The 16,592-nt window shown below is 52.5% G+C and overlaps 1 protein-coding gene across 1 annotated transcript in view; it reads right to left on the bottom strand.

The window, feature by feature from the left end:
- SLC2A1 (solute carrier family 2 member 1) overlaps nucleotides 1–16,592 on the bottom strand; it is a 28,441-nt gene that overhangs the window by 6,118 nt on the left and 5,731 nt on the right. The window contains exon 2 of the mRNA XM_042996839.1: nucleotides 9,911–10,006. Coding sequence (XP_042852773.1) covers nucleotides 9,911–10,006 — 96 coding nt within the window. The remainder of the gene's footprint in view (nucleotides 1–9,910; nucleotides 10,007–16,592) is intronic.

The following is a 16,592-nucleotide window of genomic DNA, read 5'->3' on the forward strand; positions in this document are numbered from 1 at the left end:
GAGGGCCTTACCTGATCCACCGGTTCTGCCTGAGCACGTTCACCCTACTCTAAGGCAACACAGATATACACCCAGTGCCACAGGACTGGCCAGACCCACCCAGCCACATGCGTAGCTGGGCACAGGCCCAACATACCCAGAAACAGCTTCCTGTGTACATGCACCATCACACACACATACTAGTGCTCACACGATCTGAATATTCCCGGCTTCAGCCAGTCACAAACCTGGATGTCCCTCTTTCCCTTCAACCACCTGCAGCTAAAACTTGCGTAGCTAGCCCATCCTGGCACCCCTCTGCACATGCATGCTGCAAGTTCATGTGCACGCAGCAGTATGCAGCCTCTTAACACAACCTGCATGCCACTGCCCTTGAACCTCTCTAATCCTCCCCCAAGCCCCAGGGGTCTAGCAGAAAGGATGAGGTGGGTAAGCCATAATTGCCAAGGGGAGAACGAGGCTCTTGGTCCCAGGAATGCTCATCGAGTATGCTGGGCCTGGCTGCACAGTTGCAACGGGTCCTTGGCCTCTACCTTCTTCCTGTCCTGCTGCCATGATCTGTCCCAAGTCTGGAGACACCTGACAGAGGCCGGGCTCTAGGGGGTGAGGACAGATTGACACAGGAATGGGGAGAGGAGGAAGGCAGACCTAAAGATCTTATGTCCCAAGGAAGCCAGACAGAGTGTAGGGGTTAGGAACCTGGACAACAATTGAGTTCAGATCCCAGCTCCACCATTTATCTCAACTGGGACCGAGGGCAAATTATTTCATCTCAAATGGCGACATCAGCAATATCTATTTCATCATGCTGCAGGGGAGTAATGAAACGTAGAGTGCTTACATGGTTCCTGGCACGTTCACTGAGCCAAGGGACCCCACCATGTTCTGGTACTGACCCAAGGGCAGTCAGACCACTGACAAAGTACAACCAACCCTGCATCCCATCATTCAAAATCAAGGCTCCTGCCAGGTATCAGTCTGACCTCCCCACCTAACACCATCTCTACCTTTGCTCTCGGCCTCATTTTCATGCTCTTCATGGTTACTCTGCCTTGAAGGCCCATCCTGCCTTACCATGCTGAAACCTTTTGAGATCCAGCTCAAAGGCTCCCAGGAGTGTGTCCTCCCTGAGCGCAGGGACCCTAGTGGATTCACACTGGGACCTGTCCCAGAGCTGGTGCCAGGGATGCCTGGTGAGTGAATGAAGAGAAGGCCTTAGGCTCTCCTCCTGGGAGCCCCTGCTTCTGCTGGGGGCAGAAAGAAGGCAGATTTTAACAAAACAAAACAAAGTGCTGTGTTCTTCAAGGGATAAAACCAACCCCAGAGGAGGACTGGTTGGGAGCAGTAATGGTCCATTTATCAGGCCCTGCAGAGAACAAGCTGTCCTGGATAAGGGGACTGTCCAGATAAATGACGCTTGCCCCACTAAGGACCCATCATCAGGGTGGAAATCTTTCTCCCTTTGTCACTCTCACTCTGCTGCCCTTGGGGCTCTCCACGGGGGCAGGAAGAGGTGTTTGCCCCAGATGGCCTTTAATTGATGCATTCTGTAGTTCTCAGGGTGTTCCTCCACACCCCCGTGGTTCAGATGCTGTCTCAAGAGAACTCTCCACATCCAATTTAAATTTTGCCAAGAAGTCAGTTAATGGAATTGCCTGAATTGTGTGCAGAGTCAACAAGGGCTGAGTAAGGGCTTTCTACCTAAAGGAGCTTAAAGATGTGAGGCTGAGGTTTCTGTTCTGGCTGCTCGGGTCTTTAACCCTCTTCTTGGGGCTGGCTGGAGATGTTGAGGCAGCCAGTAAGAGGACCACAATCCCAGAGGCTCCCTTCCCCCAGTGAAGTGTGCTCCTTGTGGTAACAAGTGAGAGGGACCAAACCTTGTCAAGAGGTAGCTCCTCAATGGCTCATGAGCTCCCCTGCTACTCAGATCAGACCTCTTTATGGGCATGCATAACGGGGAATACCCAGCCCCCTTCACCTTCACCTTGGCCTCAGGCTCATCCTTTCCACCCCCAGCAGCACTTCCTGGCCAAGCTGAGGCTGCGCAGTGAGTTCCTGCCTTCTGATCTGGGGGTCTATGCCCCACGTGGGGCTGAACTGGCCCTTGGCCCAGGAAAGGCAGGGAGTCCCTGGAGAATGGGAAGAACCCTACGTGGGGACAAGTTCTGGGGTCACCATCCACCCAGTCCCTGCCCTCAGCATCCACCCTAGCACTGGCTGAGTGCCCCTAAGCAAAGAAGGGCCTTCTTCCTCAGAAGGATCCCACAGACCCAGTCTCCACTACACAGTCACTGGCAGCCTCTGCAACCCTGGCTCATGTTTGAGGCCTGGCTGGTGCTTCTGAAAGCTCCCACTCCCGTGCTCCCTCCCACCTCACATGCTTTTCACGAGGCTGGAAGACCCTTGATCCTGCCACCGCCCACATCCAATCAGTCACTAGGTCCCGGTCAGTTCGCCCTCTTCATCTATCCTATTCTCTGCCTGTACAGCACCTGCCCTAGGTCTCACCCGGATTCTCCTCCTGACTCCTCCCATCCACCCAACTGATTCTGCCTCCCGTGATTAATTACTCTCCATGGAGCCCTGCGCATCAAATGCATCAGGTTTAGCCAGATCTGTCTGTATCTCTGCTCCCTTCCCAACCTATTCCCAACCTCTCTACCCACCGAGGGTCTGTGTGAATGCATGCATGCTGGGCAGAAGTGGGGGGTGCTCCTAGTCAGCTTGAGGGGGGACCGCCATGGCATCAGACTCTCAGGAGTTGAGGGCTATGAAGGATCTCTGTCCAATCACCCCACATTGACCCTAGAGGGCAGATGCCTGCTTAGTGACACTGTAGGAGCCAGCGTGGTGAAGCAGACCTCCTCTGGGCTGCTGAGATCCCTTAGACTGGATGGTTCCCAGTAAAACCTATTCCTCATCCCAGCAGTTCTCAAGAGGGTGGCAGTGGTGGGAGGCTTGCATCACATCTGACTCCTTGGGAATCCCCCCTCCTCCCTCTCCCCACCCGGGCAACTGTGGGAGAAGGACCACACGTCTGCCTGTCTGCAGAGGAAGTTCTGACTTCCTCTGTGTCTGGGCAGTGTCTGTAGTGAGGGCCTGGGCATGAGGCACAGTCTGCTGCCCAGCATACAGAATAAGCGGTTACTTAAGTCACTGTTGTTCTTTCAAGGAGAGAAGCTGCCATCTTCAGAGGAGCATTAAGGACAGACAGGGTTTTCCATTTTTAAAGTGCCTGAAGATATAGCATTATCCTAAGGAATTTATAGTGCAAGAAAGACCTGAAGGAACTAGGGCCCTGCCTCAAGGAGTCTTTCTTCAGACCCTGCCTGGCTGCCCCACTCATAGAGAAACCCAGCAGGTCTGCAGAGCCCCAGGGCACAGGCTTCACCTCGGGGAAGAAAAGCTTTCTAGGCTTCAGAGGAGGAGATTGTCTACCTTACAGGTAGTGAGCTCCCTGTCAGCAGGGAGCATACAAGTCAAAGTTTAGGGCAAAGATTGCTAAACATTTTATGTAAAAGGCTTGACAGAAAATATTAGGGTCTGCTGACCACATATGGCCACAGTTGCTTATTTTTCTTCCCCCGTCTCAATGTAACGTAATTTTCTCCCCCCTTTAAAAATGTAAAAACCATTCTTAGCACATGAGCCATACAAAATCAGCTGCTAGCTGGACCTGGCCTCCCTGCCAACCCTTGATCTAGAGTTCTAGATTACTGCCAAGAGAAGGGGTATGCTTCAGAACCCCCGGCCGGTCTCAACATCCTTCCGTGTAGACTCCTCCAACCCAGGGTCTTCTAGATCATCCTGTGAGGGAGAGTTAGAGCTCCCACCTCAGCTTCTCTTCTCTCTCCCAGATGTTACTGGGGGGCGAAAGGGTTAAAGAGCCACCTAAGCTCTGAGCTCCAGTTAGAAAGAGGAAAGGGCCAGCTTGTCCAGTTCAGTCCCTCAGCCCGGCCTTGACCACGATTTCCTATTCCCTGCTATCCCTTCCCCCACAGCTACCCTCCCTCAGCCCAGAGTTTATGTCTCCATAGCAACTTTCAGCCACACCCCAGGGTCAGCTGAGAGTTCAGAGCAGATGCCACAGGTGGTGTTGGACAGATAGCCCCACCTGCTGGGTCCCCTGGGGCCCCTCCTTGGAGCCTGGGGAAGAGGCCCAGGCAGCCAGATGGAACTGGAAGCTGGGCCCCAAGCCCACAGGAGAGGTTCCCATCACCCATGCTGCTTCTCCAGAACAGCCCTGGCATGGTTTCTCTCTAAACCCAGGCCAGGCCTTCACCCTGGCCTCCTCACTGGTCCCTGATCTCCAGAGTCTCCCCTGCCGGCAGAGAGATCTTCATGTCCCTGCAGGAGCCCTGCTCCCAGCCCTTCTTGGCTCCCCATTGCCCCCTCCCACCCCCACACAGTGACTCCCCCATACCACCCAGGCACCCCACATTGCTGCAATTTCGCTTGTGCTGCTCCTCTGCCTTCTCCCTGGCGAGTTTCAGAGAATACACAAACACTCCTCTGGAGAGCCTTCCTGAAAGTACCCCTCCTCCTCACTGCAGTGGCTCTCAAACATGGGCGGTGTGGCTTTGCAGAGGACATCTGGCTACGTCGGGACATTTTTGGTTGTCGCGCTGGCAAGGATGCTGCTAAACATCCTACAATGCATGGGACAGCCTCCCACAGCACCAAAGAACTATCTGGCCCCAAAGGTGAATGTTGAGAAAAACCCTGCTCTGTGGGCCAGGTACCTTCTCCCTCTCCCTTCTCCACTCCCACAGAGCCTGCCCACGCTTCCATCCACGCTTCTGTCCGTTGTTGCCCCAAGAGCTAACTACAAGGAAACATGTGCTCCCTCTAGACTACATTTCAACACGGGAGACGTCCGATTCATCTGTGTCACTAGGTCCCAGCACAGGGCTAGGGGTAGAAAGAGTTGTCATTAATTGATAAACACGCCATGAATTCGAGGGGCTTAAGCGATGATGTAGCTATGACAGGGCTATAATGGTGTAAGAAAATTATGCAACCATGTGTGGGAAACCGTTGAGATGTCTGTACGTGACTGAGCTTGACTCGGCCTGGAAGTCAGAGTAAGAGGGGGCAGCTGGGTAGCAGTTATAGGTGTGTGAAAGGGTGTTTCAGTGCCCATCTGACTGTAGTATAATTGCCATTCCTTCTACGGTGGTCAAGGATGCAGACTGGAGCCAGACTCCCTGGATTCCAATCCCAGCTCTGCCACGTCCTGGCTGTGTGTCCTTGGTTTAGTCACTTAACATCTTTGTGTCCCAGTTTCTTATAAAACAGGGATTATAGTGCGTACCTAACGAGGTGATTATAAGAAACAATCGAATTCTGATTTCTGTGCACTTACACAGTAAGCTGTAAGGGTCTGTATTAGTGGAGATGGGTGAAGGCCAGAGGGAACACAGAACTCTCCGGATCTTGACAGAGATAAGGGGAGGCTACCTGGAGCCTGGAGCCCAGTGCAGCCCCAGTGGGCAGAAGTCTGGGCTGAGAAGTGGGCCTCTAGTACTTCCGCTCATAAGCCGGGTCATCTCAGGCAGACTTCGCCTGCTTTCCAGGCCAAGTTCCTCCTTTGTCAAATAAGGAATGCTAAACCAGTGGACCATCAGGCCCCTTCCAGCCCTAACTCTGGCTTCTGAGGATGCTTCATTCTGAGACATGCCCGACACTGTCCCTTGGCCAGGAACGCATGGTTTCTAAATGGCCTTTAGTCATCTCTATTGGCAACTCGGCCATTTGGGGAAGGGAGAGGCCGTTCTCTCCACCCAGTATGGTGGTCAGGATGCCTTGTTCATTTATTTGCTCTCTGTGTGGCTGGGCTTCCCTCCTCCTTCCTCCCCAGAAGGCAGGAGGCCTGGCAGGGGCGTCACAGGGATGTGGTCATCACTCCCTGGTGAAGCCTGGAGGCCAGCCGTAGCTCAGCCTCTCACTTTCCAGGTGACCTCATCAGCCTAGTTTCCTCCTTTATAAGAAGGCAAGATAACCCAGCCCCACCCACCTTGTGGGGTGGCCATGAGGAGATGATTTATGGGGAGGTGCTCTGTAAACATTTAAGATAATGTTATGATTAATTAACCACTTCCAGGAGGAAGCCCTTTGGGGCCTTTTTTATGGAGGAGCCCCAGCTTCTGGCATCCTCACCATTAGTGAGGTGCAGGCTCCTCAGGAAAGCAGGCCGACCCGGCCAGCCCAGGGCAGCTTCCTAACAGTCCTAAACAGACAGGGGACGTCGGTGTGTGGGCGCAACACTTCTGCCACCACATGACCCCAGTGCCTGGGCCACCTGCCCCTTGAAAGGCTGCCCCCTCCCCCTCTGCATAAGCCTGCCTTCCTCTTTCTCCAGTGCTATGTTCTGGATCTTCCCAGGGGTCTCCCCGAGTGCGCAGACCTTGGCACAGCTCCACCCCTGCCCCACCTCCCACTGTCTGGGATAGAGCCTGTAGACCTTGTGGAGCGAAAGTGTCCGCAGGGCTGAGGCAGGGCTGAGTCACTGTGCTCGTCACCCTTACCCTTGTGTCATCCTATCCCCTCTTCGCAGCTTAAGTTTATCACATTGAACCCGCCCCTGCCTGGAAGGACTATGACCAGGCTTTCGAGAAGTGTCTGCAACACGGGGAGTCCGAGCGCACACCCTGGAAACACCACTCCATTTCAGTGTGTGCACAATCAACTGTGGCCACTCCGGGCCTCGCTGCCTGGCTCCTGAAGTGATCTCTGGACAGGTGTTCACAAATGCTCCCAGAAATGCCCTCTGTGCCGCCCACCAGGCCTGCTAGACGCCCCGGCCAGTTGCCCCTCCCATCCTTCTCAGCTGTTCTCCCCTTCCGTCTGTCTCTGATTAGGCGGGAGGCACCGAGAACCCGAGAACTTCACTGTGGGTTTGTCCGCATCTACAGCCTCAGAAGAATCTCGGGCCCTCCCCGCCCAGTGCCACCCTGATGCCTCTGCTCCAGCAGCCCCTGAGTCCTGAGACCTCTCCCCAGCTCACCCTCACCCTCACCCTCTCTGGTGATTCCTTACAGCACATTTAAAAATGAAGTCTTCGCATGGGAAAAAGCATCCCAGCCAGATGACCCCTGCAACCACCACCCTCTTTTCTTCTTTCTCCACTAAGTCTCTTGGAAGAGCCATCTCTAATCTCTCCCATGCCCTCCGCCCTCCTCAACCTGCTGGAGGGAGGTTTCTACCCACATGGCTTCACCCAAACTTTGGTCACCACAGGGTCACCATCCAGTCTTTGGCATTCAGCAATATGGGGCTGACTTGTCCAGGTTAACCTCTGGGGCACCTGATAGCACTCCTTCTTCACCTCATCCATCACCTCCTACTTGACTCTTCCTTCTCTTTTCATTCCAGTCTCTCCAGGACATCTCCTGCTATTTGGATACCAGTGACCAGCGCTCAGGTTTTCTCCAGCTGACCACACGCCCGAGAAACAGACCCCCATGTCCAAGTGCTTCCTGTACATCTCCAAATATGTCACCTCAGTTCTGGCACCTATCAATTATTCCTCCCATACCTGCTCCTCCAGATCCCATATTGCCCAAGCCAGAAACCTAGAAGCCATTTTTTTTTAAATGTTTTTTTATTGAGAGAGCATGGAAGTGGGAGAGGGGCAGAGACGGAGAGAATCCCAAGCAGGCTTCGCACCATCAGTGTGGAGCCTGATGCGGGGCTTGATCTCACGAACTGTGAGATCATGACCTGAGCTGCAATCAAGAGTCAGATACTTAACTGAGAGTCACCCAGGTGCCCCTAGAATCCCTTTTTAAACCCCACTCTTATCCTCACACTGAACTGATGACCAAACCCTGCCCATTCTTCCTGCGTGGTGTTTGTTTTTCCTATCCCTATTCCAAAGCGGCTTTCTTGCTATTTCCTGGTCTCTCATTTCCCATTCTTAGATCCCTCCCACCGCCCAGATGCCCGAATCCTTTCCCTAAAATGCAAATCTGATCATATCTGTCCTCTTCAATGAGTCCCTATTGTCCTCACTCTGAAGTCCCTACTCCTAGCTTGGCCGACTCTTCGGTGCCTACGTGCCCGTCCTGATGGTGCCCTGCCATGCCAGCGGCTGAGATTTTCTAGATGAAATCTACCCACGACGCCCTTTGTAGTCAGGCCTGGGCTTACCTGTTGGCCTCCCCAGCCTTTTTTCTCTTCCCACTCACCCTACAGACACACGAGCCTCTCTCCTCTGCGTACCAATCCCTGTTCTGTTTCTGGAAAACACTTCTTCTATCCTGATCTTAGAGTCCCCGTTCTCTCATTAATTCACTAGGTGATAGGTCGAGACATCACTTAATCCAGGAGCTCTGGACTTTGGACACACATTAGGATCAGCAGGGGAGCATTAAACATTCCATGCCCAAACAGCATCCCAGATCAATTACATCAGAATTGGGAGTGTCAGGAGCATCCAGGACACCACAAGTGCAGAACTCAACCTCCCTCTAAGACTGCAGGATTTCCATCTGTAGATTCCCAAAGGGAGTCAGTGTCGAGGCACGCACCTTGGCAAGAGTTGCTCAGAGCACTTAGCTAAAGCAGGGCTTGGTGCTGTTCCAAGCATGGGAGCCATTTCAGACGAGTTTGGAAAAGTCCCGTCACCTCCGCTGCAGCTGAGCATGACTCAGCAGGCCGGGCCTTCCTGGTGACCTGCTCCCGGGCATCAGGCATGGCCCCTCACAGCCACCCTCTGCCTGTTTGGAGGAGGACAGCTCTGACTCCCAACACTCCCAGTTCCCCCAGACAGGCCACTGGGCCTCGGGAGCCAGCCACACTCACTTTCTAGCCTCCCCTTCTGCACAATGAATGTGGTCCCGACAGGACTGTCCACTCTCATTTCGTCCTCCCCAGGAAGGTACAGATTTTCCAACTGACATGGCAACTGATCAAGGAGATAGCCTGTGGTTGTGGAAACAGAGTCTGGCTTCCGGAGCCACCATTCACTAGCTATGCGACCTTGAGCCTGTTGGTCATTTCATCTGTCCAGGGCCTCAGTCTTTGGGTCTATGAAATGGGGACTCACCACCCAACCTCATAAACATATGCAAAAGGGCTGGTATAGAGAAGGGACTCCTTACAGTATCCTGTCCTGCCCCTTGACCCCTTTCATCTTCTCTCCTTCCTGAAGCAGGTGGGCTGAGCTGGGGGTGATCACGGGGGACCCTCGCAGTCCTGACATTCAAGGAACAAGTGAGGACGGATCTGGGATGTGCTGCGAGAAGAAGGAAGCAAGCCTTCCTTCCAGCAGACCCCTAATCCCTCTGGTTCCCTAGGATAAGACACCATTTTTGATGTGACTGGCGCTGGGCCTCCAGGGGAAGGAGGCTGTTTCCACGTGGAACAGGATGCTTTACGAGGGAGGGTGGTAGGAGCACCTGGTCTGGAGGGCTCCATGGCAGACTAGGGTTGGATACCAGCTCCATCCCTGCCTAGCTGGGGGGATACTGGGCAGGTTTCCTTTCTCTGGCCCCTCTTCCCACCTGCAGGAGGGGAGTGCTGGCTGATTGTTGCCTGCCTGCCTTATAGAGCACTGTGAGCAGCAAGTGAGGTAAGCACCACAAAGCCCTATGTAATCCCAGAGTGTTATGTAAATGGAGCATCATCACACCAAGCATCGTTCTGATTATTAGAAATGTCCGTGTGGGTGCGAGGTTGGTCAAAATGACTTATAAAGACCCCATGATTCTGCAGCCCTGAGATTCCAAGGCCAAAGCCAAGGGTTTTTGACCTTTTCGGGGCCAGAATAATTGGCCGGTGGGAGCAGATGGTGAATTGATGTGAACGACTGACACCCAACAGGCAGGGTGAGCATGTGGGATGTGGGGTGTGCAGTGTGCAGCACAGCAAGCTGGTGTTGATAATCCAAGGAAGGCACGGCACTCACCTTCTGGGGGGCATTGATGACTCCAGTGTTGTAGCCGAACTGCAGGGAGCCGAGCACTGCCCCTCCCACGGCCAGCATGAGGCGGCCGGTCAGCTTCTGCAGAGAAAAAAAACCATACTGTGACAGGCATGTCTGGGCCCAGGTTACAACAGGGCAGGACATGGGCTGGTTCCCTCGTTCAGATATCTGGCCTGACTCCTGGCACCACACCAGCCCTTCTCCCAGGAAACTCGGCCACTTCCTGATCTCAGATGCCTGAACCAGCTCCGGGGACTTCTAGACACTGGGCCGGCCAGACTCGTTCCTGGGGAGAGAGGGGAATTAGGGTCTTCTTTCTTTGCAGCCAGGTCTTGGCACTCCGGAGTCTCATTCCTCTGGTGGAGCCATGCCCTGGGTCCAGGTGGCTCTAGACTGTTTGGGAAGCCCAAGAATCAACTCTCCTAAACAATGGGGGCCAAATTATGTGGGAGGAGCTGCATAGGTAGGGGGAAGCACCCTAGATTTGGACCAGAGAATGCTGCCTTCTGATTCTAGCCCCTCTGCTACTTGTTCTGTGAATTCCAGCAGGCTGTCGCCCATCCTCACTCCTCCCTGGACCCTCGTTTGTTTCTGTGCAAGACGGGAACAGTCATGCCAGTCAGCATTGGAGGTGGGGTCTTGCCCTTTCCTCTCTTCTCCTCCCTCCATTGACGGGGCAGGAAACTGAATCCTGAGAGGCAGAGTAAGTCCCAAATTACTCAGGAGACTGCAAAGAGCCAGACTGGAGCTCAGGGCTCCTGACTCCCTATCTCGTGCCTTTCATGGCAACCATCTGCAGACCATGAGCTTCCCAGGGTTATTTGGACATAGATGACAACAGCAAGGAATGTGCTTTGGAAAAGTACAGGACACCAGGCAAGTAAGAGTATTGGACCAAGGTCTTTCTTCCTCTTTCTTTCTTTCTTTCTTTCTTTCTTTCTTTCTTTCTTTCATATTTATTTATTTATTTAGAGACAGAGACAGTGTGTGAGAGAGGAGCGGGGGGGGGGGGAGGGAGGGAGGGAGGGAGGGAGGGAGAGAGAGAGAGAGAGAGAGAGAGAGAGAGAGAGAGAGAATCCCAAGCAGCCTTCACACTCAGTGTGGATGGAGCCAGACACTGGGCTTGATCCCATGACCCTGAGGTCATGACCTGAGCCCAAATCAAGAGTCAAACATTTAACTGACTGAACCACCCAGGCGCCCGTGGCCAAGGTGTTTCAACGGGCAAAGGTCTGGGAGAGAAAAAGGGTGGTGGGTTTTTGTCCCATGGCAGCCTGGGGCATGAAGGCCACAGGCAGGGAAGAGGCTGGCAGGCAGGACAGCCCTAGGTGAGCAAGATGACCTTGCTGGAGAAAGGGAGAGGACTCTTCTTTTCTGGCTTATAAAATGAAAAAGCCAAGGGGTGAGCCACACCTGGGTGGCTCAGCTGGTTGAGCATGTGACTGTTGACTTTGGCTTAGGTCACGATCTCAGGGTCGTGTGGGATTGAGCCCCATGTCAGGCTCCGTGCTGAGCACGGAGCCTGCCTGAGATTCATTCTCTCCCCCTCTCTCTGCCCCTTCCCTGTGCACATGTGTGCTCTCTATCAAAAAATAAAAATAAAATAAGATAAAATAAAATAAGATAAATAAAATATAATAAAATAAAAAAGCCAAAATGTGACGTGAGGCAGGCCCTTAATTGGTTGTGAAAGAATGGAACTGGGGGAGGGGCACCAAAGCAATTGGCATTCACTGTGGGCACCACACACACCCTGGGCTGGGGGCTGGGCGCTAGGGGGGAAGGTTGGGAAGCACTGAGCCACACATGTGGAGGGGAGAGCTGCTTGGCCATGGCCTTCGGCCTCAGTTTCCCCACAGAATCCCGAAGCAGCCCTGACTTCAAGACCCTCACAGAGAGCACTGGGCTTATGGTTAATCAGACAGGTTTCTAGTATGGTCTTTTCATTCCCTAGAAGCTTTCAGGCCAACGATCGCAAAAGCCAAGGTTCTCACATCAGATGCGGAGAAAGAGAAAGAGGCTTTGGCTAGTACGAGTGCACAGGCTGGTCCATTCTTCATCAGATGAGTGCTGAGACCACCTTCCCACTGGCCCACCTGGCCCCTTTCTGGCCCAACTCTGGACATCCCTCCTATGCTGGAGCTTTCCTCATGGCAGAGGCTGGGTGGAAGAGAGACTTTTCATTTTACCCCCTTTTGTGTGGTTTTGAATTTTGAACCATGTGAATGTGTCACCTACTCAGAAGAATTTTTTTGTATAAGCCCCGTGGTTTCATATTACTTAGAACAAAGCATTTAGATAAAAATATAAGTGAAAAATAATATAGATGATAACGTGGATCTGGTAAGAGCCATGCTGGTAGCACAGGAATGAATGACGCTGCAGCAGGGGCTCCATGAGAGCTAAGTCCTCGTATTACAGACCCTGTTTTCAGTCTGGCTCTGATGTTCCAGGGGTGTCTGGGCCTCTGAAGTTGTTGCTCTTAGGGCCCTGTTGGGCAGCTGTGGCCTCTGGCAGTAGGGGCTACTGGGAGCCAAAGACAAACCCCTGGGCTGGAATTGCATGGGCAGGTCAAGGTCAAACTCTACTTTAGAAAACCTGCCTACCCACGCCCTGGGTTATATCCACAGCCACCCAGGCAGGCTGCTGCACTAGGACTAATGCTCAGTGGCCCATGCTCCAGGCCCTGGATGAAAGAGGCCCCTGTCCTGACATCAAGGAAGAGGTACCCCAGCAAGTGCAGAGGCCAGAGTGGTCTGAGTTTCAACAGGGGGGTGGGGGAAGGCATTGTGGGAGCCCTGGAGGGAGAGACTTCTAATTTCGCCTGGGGACAATCGAAAGATAGGTTCCCAGGAGGTGACATTGGAGTTGGGCCGTGAAGGACATGCAGACAGTCTGCCAAGTGGGGAAGCAGCGGCAAGACTGCATTCCAGGTAGACAGAACAGTGTGTGCAGGGGAAAGAAGAGGGGCCTGATTCCACCAGATTAAACAGGGAGCGCTCCGTGCAGCTGGGTGCAGCTGGGTGCGAGATACAGGGGGAGGAGCATCACCCGCTCCTGGGTAGGCTGCCCCCACCACATCCAGCTTGATCATGGCTGTACTGAGAATCAGGAGACCTGGGCTGAAAGGCCAAGAACTGCTTCCCTTCACTTGGGAGTTGGGATATGTGGAGGCCTCTGGGCCTCGGTTTCCTCACATAGGAAATGGGGATCGGAGTTCTTTCCCTCAAGAGTTGCTGTCAAGTTCTGTATCAGTGGCCATCATGGAGCCTGGCAGGGTTCACCTGACAAGCATTTGCTTGCTGAATCAGGGAAGAATGGGAAGCCACCCTCAATTGGGCCACCAGGGCACCATCTGTCCCCACCAGCTCTGTGGCTGCAACTGAAATGCCGTGATGGAATCATTCATTCCATGTGATTCCACAGATATTTATTTATGTACCAAGCTGATGAACTGCTTGGTGAAAACTTAAGAGAAGGGGAACAAAGCCCACAGCTGTGGCTTTCTTGTGAGGCCTTCTTTAGGAGTGGAGGAGCAACATATTTGGGATCTGTGACCCCCAGCAGCCCATCACCGCCCTGGGGCTGAGGCTACCTTCTAGAACATCCCACACTCTTCCAGGGTTTTTGCCCTTATGTCCTCTGCAGTCTCTAGCTGTGGCTTCTAGCAGTTGGGAATACCCATTTGCTGTTCACCTACCAGTCTGGGAACTCCCTAAAAATGGGACCTGGGTCTTACCCAGCTCTGCAGCCAGAGTGCCCAGGGTCGGGCATGGCACAGAACATTTGTAAAACAGACCACTTTGGAATTTAGCTCTCAGGCAAAACAGGCTCTACGTGTATCCACTTTGCCAGAACAGTACTCATCCTAACAGATTTTAACCCGGCCATTATCTAACCTCTGATGAGTACTGGAACATCAGCTCTGAGAGGCAGAGAAACAGGCTAACAGTAACTCACAACTCCCGGGACCAGAGAGAAAAGATCTCTGAAATTAGGCAGAGTACAAACCCTGACTCTCCTAGGAGCGCCATAGACCTCTCAGTTCAGCAAATGCCCAGGCTCAGAGTCTAGCACAGAGGAGGTCCTCACCCCCTCACCCCGACCAGCCTTATGCCAGTGTGAGGGTCCCAGGGCCCACTGAGGGTTCTCCCCCTCCCAGGGTGTCAGCCTCAGGACCTCTCCTCCTACATGCCGGGATGCCAAATGGCACCGGCCGTGTCGCATCACTTGCTAAGCATTGTGGCCTTTTGACCCATGCCTGTGTGCCCTTCCTCAGCACAGTGCTCCAGCCTTGGGTTTGGCCCTTGGTCAATATTGGCAGAGGGAGGGCATATGGCTACTGCCATTCAGAGGCAGGGCCTTCTCTGCAGGAGGGTCACGGTGCTGGCACGATCCAGACGTTGCTCTCATCCTGGCCTCCTCCCACAGCTTCCCCATGGTTTTGGGAGGTGCACTGAAGCCTAGGACATGGGGAGCTTTTAATGGCTTGGTCCCCAGTTCTAAGGAGGGCGGGAGGGGTTGGTGAGGGAGGGGATTATGGAATCCGTAACAGCTCCTTTTTTATTTATTTTGTGTATGGTTCTGTTTGTTTTTAATTCTGGGCATTAAAAAAGAAGCCCAAGAAATTGCAGAATTCCTGTAGCACTCTTATGCGACAGATGGGGAGCCTAAGGTCAGAGGGCAGAGGCCCAGGATAGTCAGAAAACAAAAGCCAGGGCTGGGACTTGAGTTCTTTGGATTCCTTGACTGGCAGTTTACTCTCTGACCTCTTCCATCCTGCCAAGTCTTTTCACAAAGAAGAGTGATGGGTTACCCCCTCCAAAGCCTAACCTTCAGGTGACCTCAGGCATTTACTCCTCTTGCCGTTTCCTTCAATGCACCCCACGGTGGCCCTGGGGACAGAAGGTACTCATCAATCTTTAAAGCAGAGGGGAAAGGAGGGAGCTGCTGCATTTATCAGTACCAGCAGCACCAGTGAGGGAGGCCCTAGGCGCCATGCCAGGGGCTCACGGGTACTGATTTAAATCACCGTGAACACACGCTGGGGGAGAGATTACTCTGACTTCACAGATGAGAAAACGGGAGGCTCTGAGAGGAAAAAGTAGATAATCAGAAGGTCCTCGGCTTCTGTGAAGCTTCCAGCAGGAGGTCTCTGATGTCAAATCCTATGCCCTTCCTGCTCATGTCCTCCCCCACACCTTGCTTCCGGGTACTCTCCCTGAAGGAAACAAGGTTTCTACCTGGTGCTTCCTATGTAGGTCAAATTCTATTCTAGAAACTTTTGGGCCTTGGCCAGTCTGAGCCAGGACAGCCCAGGCCAGAGCTCAGAAACCTTTGGCCACTTGGGTAGATTTTGCCCTAAGCCAAGGTTGGCAAACTATGGTCTGTTGGCTAAATCTAGCTTGCCAGCTAAGAACGAAGTTTACATTTTTAAGTGGCTGGGAAAAAAAAGACTAATATTTTGTGGTACATGAAAATGATACCAAATTCAAATTTCAGTGACCACTAAGAACATATTATTGGAACACAGTCACACTCATTGATTTATATGTTGTTTATAGCTGCTTTTGCACTACAATGGCACACAGGGACCATATGGCCCACAGAGCAGAAAAAGTTCATCAATCTCTGCCTAAAGCCCTATGTCCTCTGAACGGCTATGTGCAAACCTAACACATGAACTGCACAGGATTTTCAAAGGCTTCCACGTAAAACCGAATCATTCTCTCTAAAAAACCAAAAAGGTGTTTGTCCTAAAATGGGATGTTAAAAGCAAACAAGCAGGGTTGTATGCATGGGCCTTGGTCAGGCCCTGGACATCTGCAGAAACCGACACCCCTGACAGGTACCCATTCAGTAGTGAGACGGGCACCAATTCGACCTTGATGAAATTAATTTGGTAAAACCAAGGGAATATGCAGAGGTCCCTGGCAGCAGACAAGTTCAAGTCCCAGCCCCCCCCCCCCCGCCCCCGCACTCGCATGACCTTGAAAAAGCCCCTTCCCTTCAGACCTCTTTTTCTCCACAAGAAAGGTTTCCTAATAACACATTACTAAGGGAAGATCATACCTGTATGCACGTTCCCAACACTACTCTAGTTGATGGGGATTCGGCAATAAACTACAGCAAACCCCTGCCTGCACGGAACTTGGTATTTTAGTTGGGGGCGGGCGGGCAGAAAATAAATACCTAAAATACATCAGGCGGTGAGTGGTATGAAGAAAGTGATGGGAGTGCTATGGCTTAATCACAGTGGGATATGCCTGTAATGGAATATTATGCAGCTGTTGATGAAGGGAGTGTCAGGGCAGACTGTTAAGGGAAAAAGCAAGGTGAAAAATAATGTGTAGGATATACATTTTGTGTAAGGAAGGAGAAGAAAATGAACTTGTACAATGGCACTTGGCTTGTAGGGGCAGAGCAAATACACCTGTAAATATTTACCTCTGAGGGGTGGTGGGTGAACAGGATGGGCTGCTCAGAACTATGTAGAGAGTGAGATTCAATCACATAAAAGTCACATTTATAGGCACATATATACACATGCCCAGAAAGAGGTCTGTGAGGGTAGACACCAAACCATTACAACTGGGAGACAACATTCACTCTTTTGCTTTGTATGACTGACTCCACCAGTTCTGTAATTTTTTAAAATCCTCAA

This window comes from Panthera tigris, chromosome C1, assembly GCF_018350195.1.
Source record: "Panthera tigris isolate Pti1 chromosome C1, P.tigris_Pti1_mat1.1, whole genome shotgun sequence".
NCBI lineage: Eukaryota > Metazoa > Chordata > Mammalia > Carnivora > Felidae > Panthera > Panthera tigris.